General features: G+C 34.1%; 3 protein-coding genes across 8 annotated transcripts in view; 2 read left to right on the forward strand and 1 right to left on the reverse strand.

Moving 5' to 3' along the window:
• The first annotated feature begins 1,710 nt into the window (after positions 1-1,710).
• Positions 1,711-5,770, forward strand: LOC105108089 (E3 ubiquitin-protein ligase SINAT5-like). Of its 3 annotated transcripts, none has more exons than XM_011002245.1 (5): positions 1,711-1,987; positions 2,899-2,961; positions 4,110-4,338; positions 4,493-4,879; positions 5,213-5,770. In XM_011002245.1, the coding sequence occupies exons 3-5, from the start codon at positions 4,150-4,152 to the stop codon at positions 5,531-5,533; spliced, it is 897 nt and encodes a 298-aa protein (XP_011000547.1). In that variant the 5' UTR covers positions 1,711-1,987; positions 2,899-2,961; positions 4,110-4,149; the 3' UTR covers positions 5,534-5,770. The 3 variants fall into 3 exon arrangements, with proteins under 3 accessions (XP_011000547.1, XP_011000549.1, XP_011000548.1); XM_011002246.1 differs by lacking the exon at positions 1,711-1,987 and adding an exon at positions 2,066-2,723; XM_011002247.1 differs by lacking the exon at positions 2,899-2,961.
• A 242-nt stretch (positions 5,771-6,012) lies between these two features.
• On the reverse strand, positions 6,013-8,530 carry LOC105108091 (uridine 5'-monophosphate synthase-like). The gene is made up of 6 exons (XM_011002248.1): positions 7,593-8,530; positions 7,414-7,497; positions 7,122-7,204; positions 6,940-7,027; positions 6,584-6,838; positions 6,013-6,391 (listed from the first exon to the last, which is right to left on the reverse strand). The coding sequence occupies exons 1-6, from the start codon at positions 8,493-8,495 to the stop codon at positions 6,263-6,265; spliced, it is 1,542 nt and encodes a 513-aa protein (XP_011000550.1). The 5' UTR covers positions 8,496-8,530; the 3' UTR covers positions 6,013-6,262.
• A 4,166-nt stretch (positions 8,531-12,696) lies between these two features.
• LOC105108092 (probable ADP-ribosylation factor GTPase-activating protein AGD11) overlaps positions 12,697-18,616 on the forward strand; it is a 7,887-nt gene continuing 1,967 nt past the window's right edge. Inside the window, exons 1-8 of one of the 4 annotated variants that reach the window (XM_011002251.1) lie at positions 12,697-12,783; positions 14,152-14,232; positions 14,525-14,605; positions 14,840-14,920; positions 15,827-15,911; positions 16,326-16,401; positions 16,953-17,116; positions 17,198-17,420. In XM_011002251.1, coding sequence (XP_011000553.1) covers positions 12,756-12,783; positions 14,152-14,232; positions 14,525-14,605; positions 14,840-14,920; positions 15,827-15,911; positions 16,326-16,401; positions 16,953-17,116; positions 17,198-17,420 — 819 coding nt within the window. In that variant the 5' untranslated portion in view covers positions 12,697-12,755. The other 3 variants (XM_011002250.1, XM_011002252.1, XM_011002253.1) reach the window with 3 other exon arrangements.

An 18,616-nucleotide genomic window follows, 5' to 3' on the forward strand; every position in this document is an offset into this window, starting at 1 on the left:
ATCCCTTAAATTGCACCGAAGAACCCTAATCCTGTAAGTTGACAATTCTATCAAAAATAAACTAAACTTTGTGAAAATTTATTCAAGAACACTTGACATATCTTACCTAGCAAGAATTGGAGCTCTCTATGCTCACCAAGCAAAATATTAATAAGTATTAATATAACAGAAGGGTAAATCGCAAATCTCAAATTTTATATCTTCAAGGAGTTAAATGGGAAAACATATCTGGACATCCTGAAATGAAAGGGTGGATTGACAGTTTGTGATCTTGAAATTAGAATAAACCTACCAAAACTCCTTAAAGCTTGCTGGCTTTGACTGATGAACAATGGCAAAAAGTTTTGTGTGCATTTTCAAGGTTAGGTGAAGAGGCAGGAGAGAGACATTTTAAGACATCAAGATACCAGCTTCAGTCACTATTACACCACATATCTATCCATCTATTTACTATATTTTTATCCAAGTTAATCAGCATAATAAATTATTCTAAAATATTAGTTTTAAATAAAATAAAATTCAAAATTTTCAAAGGATTAAGAGTAGAGAAAGGAGAAGTAGTTATATATAGAATACATGTCATTAGCTAAAAAGAATTGTTTGGCTCAGCGTTGCGGCAGTATTTTTATTTAATTATAATTTTATCCTATTTGATTATAAAACAAAATACAATTTTCATGAATAGCTCACCATCTCCCTCTTCATTTCTACATGCTTTTCTTCATTACTTCGAGCCCTCTCTGTATTCGACAAAATAACCCTTCAGAATCCAAGACAACAACACTTCTTCTTCTCCCCCCCCCCCCCCCCCCCTCAAACTGCACACATGTGCAGATCTCTCCATCTCTCCTTCTTCTCTTATTAGTTTCAGAGATTTATCAAAACATCATCATAAAGTTTTAATCTTTTTTTAGAGAAAAAATGGGTTCGCTTTCACCTGAATTGAGCTGGGATTTTGTCAGGCCTTCAACAGCAAAAACACTACCTTTTTTGCCTAAAACGATAGCCGATTATCTGAAGGAGGTTTCGATGATCGGTGATTCTGCTGTGAAGGTTTTGAAAGTGGATGGTTTTATTAGAGATTTAGAAGAGGAAAAGAGAAAGATCGATGCTTTTAAACGAGAGTTACCTCTTTGCATGCTCCTTTTGAATGATGGTTGGTTTGTGCAGTTTTTTTAGACGGTTGTGACTTGTTCTCTTAGCTATTTGAAACATGTTTTAATGGATTTGATTCTGCTCAGCGTTGTTTTAATATATTTAGTTAATATTAATCAAATATACTATATAATCATGTTAAAAAAAATTACATGATAATATAATATTTATATAGTTTAATAATTATTTTAATTTTGTTTTGATAATATTTTATTTAATATTATTGTATACACAAAAAGTTATAAAAATTATAATTTTTGTTGGTTAAATTTTATATATAATAAGATTATAAATAATTTAATAAAACATAAATATAAATTTTATATAAAATATTATTATTGTATGTTATAATAGTAGTAATTAAATTTATAATATTAAAATTAAAAATTATTAATATTAATATATATATTTTATTTAATTTTTTTATAATCTTAATTCCAAAAATATTATTAACTAAATATATTAAATAATTTTTTATTTAACCTTAATTTTAACTATAAATTTAATAAAATAATTTATTTTAAATTACAACACAAAAACTACTGCATTGCCGATCACACTTTTACTATGTCCCTAACCTTTTTTCATTTTGTATTTTCTCGAGAAATTTCTCTCTCCTTTCCCGCCTGTCCATCTATATTCATCTCTATTCTCTACACGCTCCTCTCCCTCTTTCTTTCTCTCTATCAACAGCTTTAGTTTGAAATTATCTCTTCATTTCTATCTCTGAATATTTACGCGCATTTCGTTCATTTATTGCCTCAGAGAGTCTTCTCCACCTTAACTCTGTCTCTCTCTTAAAGGGTTTTGATTGCAATAAAACTGTGCCAAGGTATGATCTTTTTTTGTCAGTTAATCTAGTTTTCGAGCTTTATATTCGATTTCCTATCTGGGGTTTTTATTTTTTGCTGATTGATTTGGTTTTTGAGATGTTTAGAGTTTAAATTTTGCTTCTTTTTTATGTCAGTGCCCTTTTTGAATATTCTATATCTATTTTTTGCTTTAGATTTGCATATTAAAAAAATTTCTCCCCTTTTGTTTGGCATTTGACGATTCTTTCTTTTGTTTTATTTGATCCACGTACTGTTATAGTAGTCTTGGGGAGACGTGTTTTCTTGATCTTTTGTGTCAAGTATAGTTTTTGCAGAGTGAATTTTCTTTTCAATTCCCTTTTACAGTCCTAGTTTTTTTACTTGACAAATCTTTGCTCGATATGGTTTTGTTGTGGTGATTTTTTGTCCTTTGTGTGATATTGGGAGTGTGATTAGCAAATTTTCGTTTCACACTGTGCTAATGGTTGCCATTTGCAACTGCACACCTGGTGTGGTTTTTTTTTAAATGCATGATTTTGTGTTATACATAATATCATATGATGACTAGTTGGGTTGTGGCTAATAAATTCCTTAACTCAGGAAGGTGAGAGCAATTGACATCTTCAATTCTTTGCTCTTTATGGTTTATGGGGATGTTTCTTTAGCAGATGAATCATATGATGATTGGTTAGGTTACGAACCTCGTACTCAGGAGATACATTTCCATTGTTATGCTCTTTAGACAGGGTCTCTTAGGTTAGTTTGAGTGGATTAACTGGTTACTTTTCTTTATAATTTGTCTTGCTCAACTCCTGTCATGAATCGCTCGTTTTTCCCATGTTAACTGGGCAATTTTGTTGTCGCATGTTTTATGTGACTTCTAGTCAGATCAGGAAGTTATATGTCACTTTTTATTGAATGTTTTTGTTAGGTTAAGGAGCCATAACCTTGAAGAAATAAGGGAAGGAGACCAAGGAGAAAACACGTTTTGGTGGTAAGACTCCAAGGGTTTCTTGTCAGTGGAAGTGCATGCTAGTTTCTGTTAAAGGCTAGTTTTCGTTTTTCTATTCTCAACATGTGTCAATGATCATGTTCTCAGTGACCTTGATTTACTTAAATATGAACACTCTTGTTGTTATGTTGTTGGAATATCTTTGAATACATGCTTGATTTATATTTATATTCAACATAGGCTTGCCAAAAATAAATGATTGCGATCATTACACCATTTGAGATTGCTAACCAGTAGTCCACTAAACTGTCTGTATATTCATAAACTTGTTGGTTCTTCTGATGCTGGGTATTTTTTCTTCCTTACAGTTTTCTTAACTGCTTTGCTTTTTTCCATTTGTTTGTCTTAGAAAGTTGACAGAATAAATTGGACTTCTTAGTTAGGACAATTACAAATAACAAAACTTCCTTTTAGGGTCTACAAGCTGCTGCTGCTCGGTTGATTCATTATGAAATACAATTTACCTCAGTATGTTATCCATATTTCAAAGTGTGATTTATTGAAATATAAATTTCATCATGTTCCTTTATTAGGAGTTATCCACTATTTAAGCTGTGAGCTAAATTGGATGGCAGTATCGGAAAAATGAAAATGCTTTTAAGTTCACAGCAAAAAAAAATTGGGACTGATTCAGAGGCGCCTATGCTATTGTTGTTTGACATTAATGTCAAGAATTCAAGTAAATTGTTATTTGCTGATTCTGCAAGTAGATATCTGTGAAATGATTAATAATTGTGTGAAATGAGAATTTTTGTTAATATCAGACTTCCCTGATTGAATATCTTTTCAGATAGATATATGATAAGCTAAACTGTAGTTACATCCATATGTATAATATATTTTATCCCCTTTGCATGAATGTGATTTATTTGACATACTGATGTAATCAGGTTCCTCATTTTTTCCCCTCCTTGTGTGTTGTTTGGGAGTTAGGGGAAGGCTTTTTTTTCCTCTTTTTTTTTTTTTCAAAGAAAGCTCTCCTAGTGGAATTTGACACTTCGACTTGGTTGATTTATTGATGACATAGATGTCAAACTTGTGTCCTTTCTTTTCATGCATGCCATTTTGCATTAGTATAATGGTAGATCGCTTTTTTGGATTTGGAAACTGACTTGTTTATTTTTTCATAGGTTGACCACGCTATTGTGGCATCTAACAATCAGTTTTTTGATGACAATCCGAAATAAGCCTGAGGTTATTGAACCTCCTCAAAATAAAGGCATGACAAATATCGTTGAATGTGTAAACAGTCCTCCTAAGACAGCAGCTTTAAAACCTAATGTGACTGTGTCTAGCAGTGTTCATGAATTATTGGAGTGTCCCGTGTGCTTAAATGCCATGTATCCTCCAATTCATCAGGTTTGTTTATGCCATTTTTATCCATTCTTGATTAACCTAATGAAAATTTGATTCTGATGGAATTTTACAAGGCTTCTACTTTTTGATATCCTCACCCTGTTAAGAATTTCAATTTATAAGCTGGTCATTTCATTGGTGCTCTCTTTTGTTGCAGTGTTCAAACGGTCACACATTATGTTCCAGTTGCAAGCCCAGAGTTCATGACCGATGCCCCATTTGCAGGCATGAACTTGGCAACATTAGATGTCTTGCGCTAGAGAAAGTTGCTGCATCTCTCGAACTTCCATGCACTTATCGTAGTTTTGGGTGCATAGGAATATACCCTTATCACAGCAAGTCAAAACATGAATCCCAATGTGTGTTTAGACCGTATAGCTGCCCATATTCTGGATCAGAATGCACGGCTATTGGTGATATTCCTTATCTGGTGACCCATTTGAAAGATGATCACAAAGTTGACATGCATAATGGCAGTACTTTCAACCACAGATATGTCAAATCAAATCCACATGAAATTGAGAACGCAGCATGGATGCTGACGGTATTGTTTCTCTTTATCTGTATCTATTCTGGTTTTTGGCTTCCCTCTAATCCTAAGCAAAGAAGGGTTTTCTTATCTGCATAGTTCCCTTTGAAAGCCATAGTTGTGGAAAACTAGACATCTTTCAATTAATGATCCTTGTGAACGGAAATGTCCTTTTGTAGAAGTTAAAAGTGATTCATCATCATTGTATGTGTCTTACTCCCGTTAAAATCTGACGTGACACTCTAATTTATTGCTGGATCGAACTTTTGTTGTTTGATTCCTTTGCAGAAACCTGTGTTGTGGACATTTAAATGATTTGCTCGCTAATTTTTTCACCCCGATTTCCAGGTTTTTAGCTGCTTTGGTCAGTATTTTTGTCTGCATTTTGAAGCATTCCACATCGGGATGTCCCCAGTCTACATAGCATTCCTGAGGTTTATGGGCGATGACAATGAGGCAAAGAACCATAGTTACAGTCTTCAAGTAGGTGGAAGTGGTAGGAAGATGACATGGCAAGGGGTGCCTAGGAGCATTAGGGATAGCCACCGGAAGGTTCGGGATAGTTTTGATGGTCTTGTTATCCAGCGCAACATGGCCCTTTTATTCTCTGGTGGAGATAGGAAAGAATTGAAGCTTCGGGTGACTGGTCGGATTTGGAAAGAACAATGACAGGATGATTAAATCATCACAACTTCTTCCTATTATAGTTTATCTTCACACCTAGTGATTAGTTTCTTCTTGTAGCTAGTCCCATGACCTTCAGTCATTTATTTTTTGAATTATAGGAGGAAAACTCTCTTTGCTTGTCCATCCATCAAATACACGAGTGGGAGACCTTACTCTTGTCCCTGCAATTACAGAATCTATGTAGGTTTGCCGCATTGCTCTTTAGCACCTGTGGAGATATGTTTAGCGTGGGGAAATTTGATTAGGGCGTGGTTATGAAACCAAGGATGAGACAAGACAGCCAAGCTTGTTCCACCAGTTAGACCAGGCTCCGGAGGTCGAACTGGTGGACGGAGCCTGGTCTAACTGGTGGACCAAGTTGTTTATAGATCGAAATACAACCAGACCCGTTGAGGTCTTCTTTCTAATGGTCTTTCCACGTTTTATAATAGTATAGCAGCTATCAAACTTGCAAGTGCTCAATTCGGACAACTGGAAAACAATTTTTTACTTGTATTGGAGGACATTAAATGATTGACAAGACAGCAATTTAGCCTTCTACAACGTTGTCCATGTATGCCACGCCCAGAAGGGGCTGAAAACCTTCTCATCTGGTTTTATATGACATACAAAAGACGTATTGGAAAAATTCAACCAAAACCTGGCTGATCTGTTAATAGCAAAAGCCGCACAAAAGCATTAAAAACCAAGGAAGTTGACCTAAATGCAATCTCATGTGCATTTAGCCAAGTATGCATCCCATCCTTGAAGGCGGTATTCGCGAGCTGCCTCTGCAGGATTTGCTGCCTTTATAATCCCACGTCCCACGATTATGATATCACTACCCCTATCATAGATGACCTGAAACATCATTTATCCCACGGTGATTAGAACCGTAACAATTCCCCTTTAAATATCATTCAAAGCAAATTGCAATGAAGTGAACAGATTGATCACTGATGCATACCAGTGAAAAGATAAGCCAATGAATATGAATCAATGCTGCAACTTATAAAAGAAAAAAACAATCAATATACAGTGAATTGAACCTACAGAATATGGGGTATTATACTGCTGTCCAAGGGCATCACCACCAGTGACCATTTGAACTCCAGGGGTTGCTTGAATAAATGCTGGATTTACTGGTGCACCTGGCCAAGAAGCTGGATTTACTGAGATGAAGCCCATCACAAAATCAGAACGTTCTTCAGCAATTTTTACAGCCGCAGCTGTGTAATCTCCCTTAGCAAAGTTACCAGCTGAACTCATTTCAGCAAGCAGCAAGAGGCCCTTCCCACGAGGCAAACCCTAAATAGAGTTCAAGGGTATTCAGAAGTTATCTCAGATAACGGTCAGGCATAATCCATTAATATGACCCAGATAAAAGCTGTGCTGGCTGTGAGGCATACCTTCAATTTCAATCCATCCACAATTCCAGGACCAGAAATAATGTGACAATTAACTATATCAGCCCAATCCAGTATACGGAAGAGGCCCCTGTGAAAAACAAGGCCACGGACCTCAGACCTCTGCTAGGGTACTAACAGAAAGGAAACCAGAACAGAAAAGCCACAGGGACGCTGATTCTCACCCTTCATACTGCATAGTCACTGTGTTACCAATGTCTGCAAACTTACGATCTTCAAAAATTAAGAAATTGTACTTATCTGCAATCTACAAAAGCACAGTAAGCTATATAAAACAAAAAAGGAAGAGAGAGAAAACAAGGACAACGCTATTCAGCTGCTAGGGGATCTCAGGGAAATAAAATCAAATTATCAGCAGTTCTACCTAATTACCAACCAAACCAAACTCCACAAGAACAATTAGGAATGTCTGACCTACAGCCAACTTGAAAAATACCACTAAATTTAGAGGCATACCGCACGAAGTTTTGCTCCAAAATCAGGAGTGAAATCAGGCAAAATATCAACATGGGTTTTCAACAAGCATATCTCCTGTCCAACCTACAGCCAAAAGAATATCAAAGTCAGCCAATCAAAAAACAAACAAACATCACACTCCAATCATCCCCGACCCACCCCAGTATCAAAACACTTACTTTCTCAGCAAGCTCCAGCAATTCCTTAGCAGTACCAACATCAGCAGCAACACATAAATTACTCTCCTTTTTAACCATAACCTCAAACAACCTATTCCCCATTTCATTCTTTGCTAACTTCGCTCTCTCCTCAAACCCTAAACTCTTGACCCTAACACTCTTCTCCACCGCTTTAACAACACCAACCCTTCTATTCTCCTCCAAAAACCTCAAAACTCCCTTCTCCGTTTCCTCTTCCAACTTCCCCTTATCCCTCAAAACCCTAACCATCTCACTCAACTTAATAATGGCATGTAACTTAATCCCATTCTCCTCCAAATTCTCCCTCCCTCCTTGTTCCCTGTCAATCAAAACCACCGCGTCCGTCACCTTCAACCCCGCCGCCCTCAAAGGCTCTGCCGTTTCAAGAACAGAAGCCCCGCTAGTAACTAAATCCTCAATTATCAAACAAGCCTGGTCCTTTTGGTAATTTCCCTCAATAGCCTTCGAAGTACCGTAATCTTTCACTTCTTTCCTGCGCATTACCATGGGGATGTCGTTGGAGATTGAGACGGCGGTGGCGATTGGAAGAGCCGTGTAGGGAACGCCGCATATGAGGTCGAAAGTGGTGGTGGTCGGGATGGAGGTGATTAGGGTTTGGGAAATGTGGCGGAGGAGGGAGGGGTAAGAGATCATGAGGCGGAGATCGATGTAGACTGGGGAGGTTATACCGGACTTGAGCTTGAAGGAGTCGAATTTGACGGCGGATATCTCATGGAGTTGGAGAATTAAGGATTCCATAGAAGACATCTTGTGGCGATGACGACGGTGAGAGAAGCGAGGGAAAGAGTGAGCAAGCGTCGGTGCTGGAGTGGAAACGGAAGTGCTTATGCAAGGAAGGAAAGTTATCATCTTGACTTCCATTTTCTTTCTTTTTGGTTCTTGATTTATTTATTGCTCAGTTGCTTCTTTGTTTTAATTTTTTAATATTAAGTTACTGTCACAATGTTTGTCATGCATTTTTTTTTATTTAAAAAATATTATCTACCCTAAAAAAATACTTTGGTCGTTGAATTATTAGTTAGTTTGGACATCATTTATTTAATTTAGATTTTTTTTGTAATTTATTTAATTTAGGTTTTCTCTTTTGAATTTTGATATATTTGGGTGGATGGTTTTAATGCTTATGTTAGATTTTAAGCATCGAAACTTAACCTTCCTTAATTATACTTAATTAACACAAATCTTAAGAACCATTCACAATCGAGTGAGTTATTGCAATAGAAGCGAGATCAATTTGGATCAGAAAATTCAGCTAGACTGATGTTTTTAAAAAAGATTCAAACTCAACTAAATGAAAATAAAACAATTAGATTAATTAATTCAGTTTAATTCAATTTGATTATTAAAACTAAATGAATCTAACTTGAATTAACAAGTTTGGAGTTATTTTTTACTAGCAAATTATAATTTTTTTTAATTTTTTAAATCTGATTTTAAAACTAGATCAAATTCGTGTTTCTAGAAAAAATTACTGGAAATTTTTTTAAAATTTTTAAATCTAAATTTAAAACTAGATCAAATTCGTATTTCTAGAAAAAATTACTGGAAAATTTTTTAAAGCCAGGGTTCATTAAACTCAAGTAGATAAATCATTTAATTTACTTACAGTAATAACAGTACCATTGCTGCAGCACATGTTCCATCCTTGTAATTCATTTCTTTATTAAGGTAGTTGTTTAATTAGTTTATGTATATTTTAATTAATTTTATAAATTTTAAAATTAATAATTATATAAATTTTTAATGGTTAACATCCTTACAGCTATTTTCAACAAAGAAGATAGCAATGGATGATGTCGCATCCTTTGACTTGATGTTTCCTTTGAAGTGCAAAGCACAAATACCTTTATACCCCTAAAAAAAAAGAAGAAGAACAGATGCCTCTAACGCAGAAAGCGTCAATGATCCATCATTGAAGTAGGATATATTTCTCTATTATGTTCGTGTTATGGTTTTTATTTTTAAAAGTTATTTTTATTTTAAAATATATTATAACGTAATCCACATCTCTCTTATCAGGAACAATTCAATAAATATAGCTTATTTAGAATTTTTAATTAGAATTTATTTTTTAAAATATTTTTTATTTAAAAATATATTAAAATAATATATTTTTATTTTTAAAATTTTTTAAAAACACGTAATAAACAACTGCTACTTTCTTTATTGCTTCGCTTTAGAACCACCTCATAGCTTGCCTCGAAACTATGGCATTAATAGGCAGGGCTTGGCGGTACAGTAGGCAAGTTGTTGAATCCTTCGCAAATGTTGCAACTATTTTTTATTTATTTTTAATACATGTTAAAATAATTTTAAAATAAAAATTTTAAATTTTTATAAAAATATTTTTCAATTGTAAAAATAAATATAATCCTTTTTCAATCATAAATTTATAAATATTTAATTAATAAATACACTACATATATCCTGCTGAAACTTTTATTTAGATTTTAATTAAAAAAACTATAATTTATATTTTTGTTAGCTTATATTTTTTAGATTATGATAAAGTTGTTTTATTTTAAAATGCTTCTCATTCAAAAAAAAATATATCAAAATAATAATAATTTTTTTTTTCTTATTTATTTGATTAAGTTTGTACATAATTATAGTTGTAAAACTTAAATTAGCTTAATAAATCATTTTAAAAACTCGACTAATTTAAAATATAGATCAATTGACTTGCTCAACCTGCTCAAATCACTTCAATCATTTAAAAAAAAAAAAATATGATTGAGTCTTGTAACTTGTGACTTGAGCTTTCTCGTATATTAATTTTTATAATTATAGCTTGGGTTAAGTTTGATAATTAATATAGTTATTAAAATACTCGATTAATTTAATAGAGTTTCATTAATAACATCTAATATGAATAAACTAAATATTTATCTTAAATTAAATTTTAAATGTAAATTCTTTGATCTATCCTGGATTTAATAATTATAGTATATAATATCTAACTATTATTAATGAGATATCCCTTTTATCTTTTTTTATTATTATTGATAAAGATATTCAAATTAGTTTACGCGCATTTTAACTAATATACAGAATTTAAAATTAATGATTATGTAAATTTTTAGTGGTTATTGAAAAATTTAAACTCATAATTATTAAAAAATAAACTCAAAATCTAATCAGTTAAGCTATTCTCAAGTTGATATCTCTTCTATCTTGATAAATATTTATTTATTTATTGTGGTGTGTTTAGAAACAGAGTGGAAATCATGCTGTGTTCTCTTAAAGTTTTAGTTTTTATTTAAAATAATTTTTTTTATAGTTTTAGATTTTTTTGATATATTAATATTAAAATTATTTTTTTTTTTAAATAAAAATATTTTAAATTTACACCTTTACTGCAATCCAAACACGCTCCATCGGAGACATGAAATCACGGCCCGCCATGGTTTATCACCGTGTTCTCTCTATCCTTGACTTGCCGTGTGTCGGCGGAGTCAAAGACGAGTCTTGGCACGCATGGGCCCAGCGAAACTGAGCCTACGTGCATACCTCTAAATGCTACTTTCTGCTAATTTCTATAAAGTCCACTCGCACTGGGTCCACGCCCCACTTGCACATGAGTTTAGCCATGTATAGATCATGTAAATTCTCATAAATCTTTTATTTCTTCACAATTAATCACAGGAAGAACAACAATATTCAAGTAATGAAATGCCATAAGTGAAGATCCTTCAAGCCAAAATATCAACTTAACTGTCAAAACTTTACTAATTTTGCTGATAATATTGACATATGAGAAACGATGAAAGCAATATCGTGTGCTTTTATATTATTAATTTAAAAAATTACTATATATAATTGATTGTGATTTTTTTTTTTTGCAAGAGGAGAATAATAGTTAATTTAAGGTGTTATAAATATGAGAGAAAATATTTTTAAAATAAAAGGGTAGTTTCTATGGAAAAGAGAACTTCCATGATTTTAGAAATTAATACACAACTTAATAGTTATTGTTTTATATTTTTAAATTCAAGTGAAAAATAGGACCACATAGAATTCCTTTCATTTTAAAAGAATTATCATACATTTATATTATCAAACTATCAAAAAAACAAAAAAAACGATCAACACATAATATTTATGATTAGTCATGAAAACAGTGTATAAAAATAGTGATCTTATCTATTCCCTCATCTACTTCAAAATTTTTCTTATTTTAGATAAATATAATTCTTATATTTTTTTTATTTCTTCTTAATCTATATAAGAACGAAAAAAAAAAACATGAATCCAATGGATTAAAATATTTCAAGAAATGATTATGAGAAAATTATTTCCATAAAATTAGTATTATACTTACCATTAACATGCAATAGGGACTCAAATTAAATATATTGAATAAAATCGGTTGAATTGTTTACAAGAAATCTAATGTTTTACAAAAGGAAAGAAGAACAAAGGAGGTGTAACACACGAGCAAGTGAAGCCGGTGGAGCTGTCTTGTAAGAGAATTCCAACACCCTGTAAGCAAATCTGGCTGACTTTACATTCCGTTACTAATAATAATAAAAAAAGATGAAAAGACTGACCAAAATAAAATTTAATCATATAATAATACTGCAGATTCTTCTAAATTCATTATTATCTGAATCTTTAGTTTTGTCTTCTTCTCATAGAATAATTGTTATTACATTGTTCAAAATTTGACCTTTTTTTGTGTCCAATTCATCCTCCATCCACCACTTCTGTCAAGGGAAGGCCTGTTTTTTTTTTTTTCGATTTTTCGTTGGCATCTGGTTTCTGTCAACTTGGTAAGAACCCTTTTGAGTTTTCGCTTTTAGGATTTTTCTATTATTTTTTTTCAATTTGTCTCTTACATAATTCTCGCATGCCAATGTGTTTGATGCAGAGAAGAAGCTGATCAAGGCCCTGTTTCTGTCATTGGGATTCCTGTGTTTTTGCGATGGTTGATTCTGTTCTGTCATTGGAATTCCTGTGTTTTTGCGATGGTTGATTCTGGCGGTTGTTTTTAATGTTTATGAGGAGTTGATTGCTTATTGATACCTTTATCGTTTGACACTGAAAGGAGAGTTTCCTTGGCTATGCTGAGATTATAGCACCGATTCGTGTAATTTCTGTTTGCATTCCTGGAGGTTGGAGATGCCTATCCGACACGAGAATTCCGAAGGTAATTTTTATGTTCTATGAAAATATTCTGCAAATAAATTCATGTGGAGCATGTCTTGTTTCTGTTTCCCTTTTTCTTTCTCTTTGCTGTCTGCATGGTTCTGATGAGATATGATTTTAATGCTCATTTACCATAGGACAATTGAATGCTTTTAGTCAACATTTGGCCAGTTGCATATATAGACTCTCTCTTGTCCCTCGATCAGCTGTAGAATCAAGCTCATGTATTGCGTTTGATGTTCGACTGGGGTTAGAAATTACAAGCATGCTGTACCACCTACAAGATTTATAGTGTTGAGAATTTCTTTTCTTGGTTTCCAGAAAGTAACTGATATGTATCAATCTCAGTGGAAGTCTGTTCATAATCTTTTTTTTAGAGTTCTTTCTAATTTGTGGTCACTGTTCGCTTCTTCTCGTCATTTTCAAATTTGTTTTATGCCTCCATCTTCATTTCTTTCTTAGGTCACCTACACCGGTACTATCAGCTTCTAACCCCTGACAACTAGATTTTAATCTTTGTTCATAAAGATTCATTCATCAATCTGTACCGCCCCATTACTAAAAACAAAATAAGCACAAGTTGTCAAGCTTCACTGTGAATTTGTTTCCGAAATGCGCTTGGCAATCAGTGCTTGTCTTGAGAAACTTGGCGATTGAGCAGATATCAGTGAAGTGAGTCCTCATCTATTATATCTTCTTCTGAAACTCATGATATATACAATGACTCTCTTCTTGACAGTTGTCTAATCCCCAAATTTGTTCAAGGGACCTTACAGAATCTATATTTGTACTCACATGGAGTTGAGTGTCAATGGAAAACGTGGCCGTACTTACGCAGTCCTTTATTTGAAGGATCTTTTACCTAAAAAATGCGCTTGGCAATCAGTTTTGGCTTGTCTTGAGAAACTTGGCGATTGAGCAGATATCAGTGAAGTGAGTCCTCATCTATTATATCTTCTTCTGAAACTCATGATATATACAATGACTCTCTTCTTGACAGTTGTCTAATCCCCAAATTTGTTCAAGGGACCTTACAGAATCTATATTTGTACTCACATGGAGTTGAGTGTCAATGGAAAACGTGGCCGTACTTACGCAGTCCTTTATTTGAAGGATCTTTTACCTAAGAGTTTTCTGGTTTTCAGGACTTGAGAACTATTGCATGTGATGTTTGTTATGATATTCACGCAGTTAATGACTTCGCTGATACTTTTCAGTTGGTGCATGCTGTGCTTCGAGTGTTACATCTGGTTATACATTATCTTTTCCATGAAGAAAAGACCTACAGAGAATGATTGCATCGTGATCGTTCTCAGCATTATAATCTTCCATGATTGTCTGATGTTTGATTAAACGTATTGCATTTTAGGATCTGCCCCCTGTCCAGATGATCTCTTATGTTCGAACAAACAAAGTTGCGGCAACGGAAAAGATCAACTGAAATCTTCTGGTATTTGGAGCTTTACTCTTTAAACTTTTTGTTTGAAACTCTCTGTTATTCCAATAGCTCACTCCGCAGAATATAAGTTGAAATACATTGCAAAGGCTTAAAGAAACTCATTATTCTCTTATCTCTTACGAAATTCTTTTCTCAAGGTTTTGATCCATTAAGAGGACTTTACTATTTATTTTCCCATTTACATTTATAAAGACCTGCACAAAATGATTGCATTCTGTTTGTTCCCAACATTACAGTCTTCCACAATGATCTGATATTTGATTAAATGTGCTGCATTTTTTAGGATCGGCTTCCAGCCCAGATGATCTTTTAAATCCAGACCAACAAAGTTGCAGCAGCAGAAAAGTTCAGCGGAAACCTTCCGGTATCTTGAATTTTAATCTTTGAATTTTTTGTATGAAATCATTTGTTATTCCAATAGCTCATCTCTCTGCAGAATATAAGTTGAAATAAAATGAAAAGGCGCAAACAAACTCAAATTACTATATGATTTTAATATAATAAAATTACTTACACCAAGTGATTGCATACTGGTCATTCCCCTAATTATTACCTTCCATGATGATCTGATACATAATTAAATGTATATCATTTTTAGGATTGGTTCCTTGTCTAAATGATCTCGTACGTTCAGGCAAACAAAGTTGCAGCAGCAGGAAAGACAAACAGAAATCTCCTGGTATCATGAGCTTTAATCTTTGAACCTTTTGTTTGAAGCTCCTCGTTATTCCAGTAGCTCAACATCCTGCAAAATGGTAGTTGAAACACATTACAAAGGCATAAACAAACGCAAAATTCTCTCACTATGTGATTTATTTCTAACAAAATTTGGTTCTCGGGGTTTAACTGTACATGCAGGGATATGATGCATTAAGTGTACTCATTTTCTATTTTTCTTCTAGTATTTATCTTCTTAATTTTCCTATTTAGCATTTTAAAAGTGAGCCAATAGCGATATACTCTTGTATTAAAATGAAACTAGAATTTCATGGAAGAAAGTCTTTTTTTGGTCCACCGCAATGTACTGACTGCAAACCAATTTTTCCATCAATTGGTTGGTGTTTCTTCAGTAGTGAGTGGGATGGATTTGTGTTTTCTGCTATTTTTTATTCAAAACAAATGTGGATGGAGTCATGGGTAAGGATGTGTATGCTTCAGCAGTGATTTGCATATATTTTTGACCTTTGGACTGTGAATTGAGTCTGGCATGGAGTCATACTATAGTATCTATTACCTTTGGACCTCACAGTAAAGGGTACAGCTTCCTAGTTCGTTCTACTTTTATGATCCATCCATTGTTAGAGATTCATGCTTAATATACGAGTGATATGCTTTGGCTGCCTATGAACCAAGAGGCTAACCAAATTCCTGAAGTTTCAAGAACCTAGGATCGCCTTCTTTCTTTTCCATTCCTTTTACTTTTATATTGGTTGGGATGGGAGGTACAAGAGGGTTCTAAACAGAAAGTTCTCTTGCTTCTTGGATGAATCTACACTTCTGCATTTTGTTGAAGAGATGTCTCCTTTTCCTTTTCTGAAAGCATTGCTTGGGATGCAGAGTAACCTTCCTTTTGTTTATCTATCAGGTCCCCTAAAAAGACTGGAGAGATTGCTAAGTCAATCAGGAAACAAGACTTGTGCCGATTGTGGATCTCCAGATCCAAGATGGGTGTGAGTTGTTAAGACTGAACCTAATGCATTTCCATAGTCTTATTCATTTGATGTAGGGTTTATGAGAGTAAGAACGTGGATTTTGAACACTAGAATCAGTGTTAAATATTTCTCCTGAACACTGATGGATAGTGCAAAGGAAATTGTAGATTTTATAAACACGTGTGCTTGAAATCTTTGTCTCCATTTAACTACAAAAGTACAATATGATTTTATTCTTATCAATTTCTTGTCACAATTTCACATAAAAGCACGGGATATCTGTCTTCTCGGTTTGTACCAAAACTCCACTCTGTGCCACCCATCTGCAACTGTGGCAACGGCCCAGCCACAGAAAGCAGAAGCAATTTATTTTCCTCAAAGCCTGATATCAGTGCCTCTTGACATGACTATTGGTGCTTTTTTTTTTATCAGGTCGTTAAGTTATGGAGTTTTTATTTGTATCAAGTGTTCAGGCGTTCATAGAAGCCTTGGGGTACATCTATCGAAGGTGTGGTTTCGAAACTTGACTCATTGACTTTGTCCGTAAAAGTGAAAATTTAGAACTTTATATAGTTTGATCTTGCACTCTCATGATTTAGTACCATGAGTTATGCGGGATTTAATTCAAGGAGAAATGACAGCTTTTTAATAAAGAGCTCTGTCGATGAGAGGCTAGCAAAACCGCCATTTTCGATCCTGCTACTTGGTTCTATCTCTATGTTCTCTGCTATGAACGAGTGGTTAAGCAATATTTACTCCTCATACTTCAGTTTTTTCTAAGCCAGCAGCCAGCATCATAAGAAGCCATTACAAACCTTGGCTAGTGGCAGTAGGCTAGTAGAAAATATACTTCACTATATATGTCTTCGTTTTTTTCCTCTCAAGAGTATCGTAAATGAATCATCCTTGCTACACTCGCGCTAGAGAATATTACCGAGCCATCAGAACGTTAATATAATTTAGTTTTATTTCCAATCTTCTCTGATTACTCTATCCTTTCCATGCCTCTCCCATATTGGTTTGGTATGTTGATGCTGTATTTTTCTCGACTTCGGTCAGGTTCTATCAATCAAGCTAGATGAATGGACAGATGAACAGGTGAACGCTCTGATAGATTTGGGTGGCAATACAGCTGCAAACAAGAAATATGAAGCTTCTATGCCAGACGATTATAGAAAACCAAGACCAGATGCCTCTACAGAGGAGCGTTATGATTTTATTAGGTAATATTAGCACCACACTGATCATATCTTTATAAAAAAACAGTGCATTCTAAATCAGATATTTTTATCTGAATACCTCAGGAGAAAATATGAGCTGAAGGAATTTTCAAAATGTGATGAAAAAATGTCCAGCCCATTTCCAGGTTCTATAAGTTCATTACCCACTCCTTCAAATAGTTGTCCTTCCCAAGACAAGAAACAGTATGAAAAACAAGCAACCAGGCATCGTATTGGGAATGCATTTCGTAACAGCTGGGGAAGAAAAGACTCCGAGCACAAGCACACAAAAAAGAGCTACTCTTTGGTAATGAATCCCGGCTTCATTAATGTATTTATCGTATGTTGTGGATTATGAGCTCACCTTTTATAGCAAGCTATAACATATGTTACTGCAATTACTGTGCCCCTTCTGCTGCAATGTTATCATTTATGAGAAGTTAATATAAAACATGAATGCATGCACAAACATAATATGCACAAAAATAGATGTTCGACTGAAATTACTCGTATCGCAAATCATCATCATGCATGGTTTGTGGTGGACGAAAATGTGATGCATCCTATCTTGAGTTTTCTGTAGTCTTATTCATTTGATGTAGAGTTTATGAGAGTAAGAACATGGATTTTGAAAACTAGAATCTGTGTTAAATATTTCTCCTGAACATTGATGGATAGTTGAAAGGAAATTGTAGATTTTATAAACACATGTGCTTGAAATCTTTGTCTCCATTTAACTACAAAAGTACAATATGATTTTATTCTTATCAATTTCTTGTCACAATTTCACATAAAAGCACGGGATATCTGTCTTCTCGGTTTGTACCAAAACTCCACTCTGTGCCACCCCATAGTCTTATTCATTTGATGTAGGGTTTATGAGAGTAAGAACGTGGATTTTGAACACTAGAATCAGTGTTAAATATTTCTCCTGAACACTGATGGATAGTGCAAAGGAAATTGTAGATTTTATAAACACGTGTGCTTGAAATCTTTGTCTCCATTTAACTACAAAAGTACAATATGATTTTATTCTTATCAATTTCTTGTCACAATTTCACATAAAAGCACGGGATATCTGTCTTCTCGGTTTGTACCAAAACTCCACTCTGTGCCACCCATCTGCAACTGTGGCAACGGCCCAGCCACAGAAAGCAGAAGCAATTTATTTTCCTCAAAGCCTGATATCAGTGCCTCTTGACATGACTATTGGTGCTTTTTTTTTTATCAGGTCGTTAAGTTATGGAGTTTTTATTTGTATCAAGTGTTCAGGCGTTCATAGAAGCCTTGGGGTACATCTATCGAAGGTGTGGTTTCGAAACTTGACTCATTGACTTTGTCCGTAAAAGTGAAAATTTAGAACTTTATATAGTTTGATCTTGCACTCTCATGATTTAGTACCATGAGTTATGCGGGATTTAATTCAAGGAGAAATGACAGCTTTTTAATAAAGAGCTCTGTCGATGAGAGGCTAGCAAAACCGCCATTTTCGATCCTGCTAAT

This window comes from Populus euphratica, unplaced genomic scaffold (genome assembly GCF_000495115.2).
Source record: "Populus euphratica unplaced genomic scaffold, PopEup_1.0 scaffold182.1, whole genome shotgun sequence".
Lineage (NCBI taxonomy): Eukaryota > Viridiplantae > Streptophyta > Magnoliopsida > Malpighiales > Salicaceae > Populus > Populus euphratica.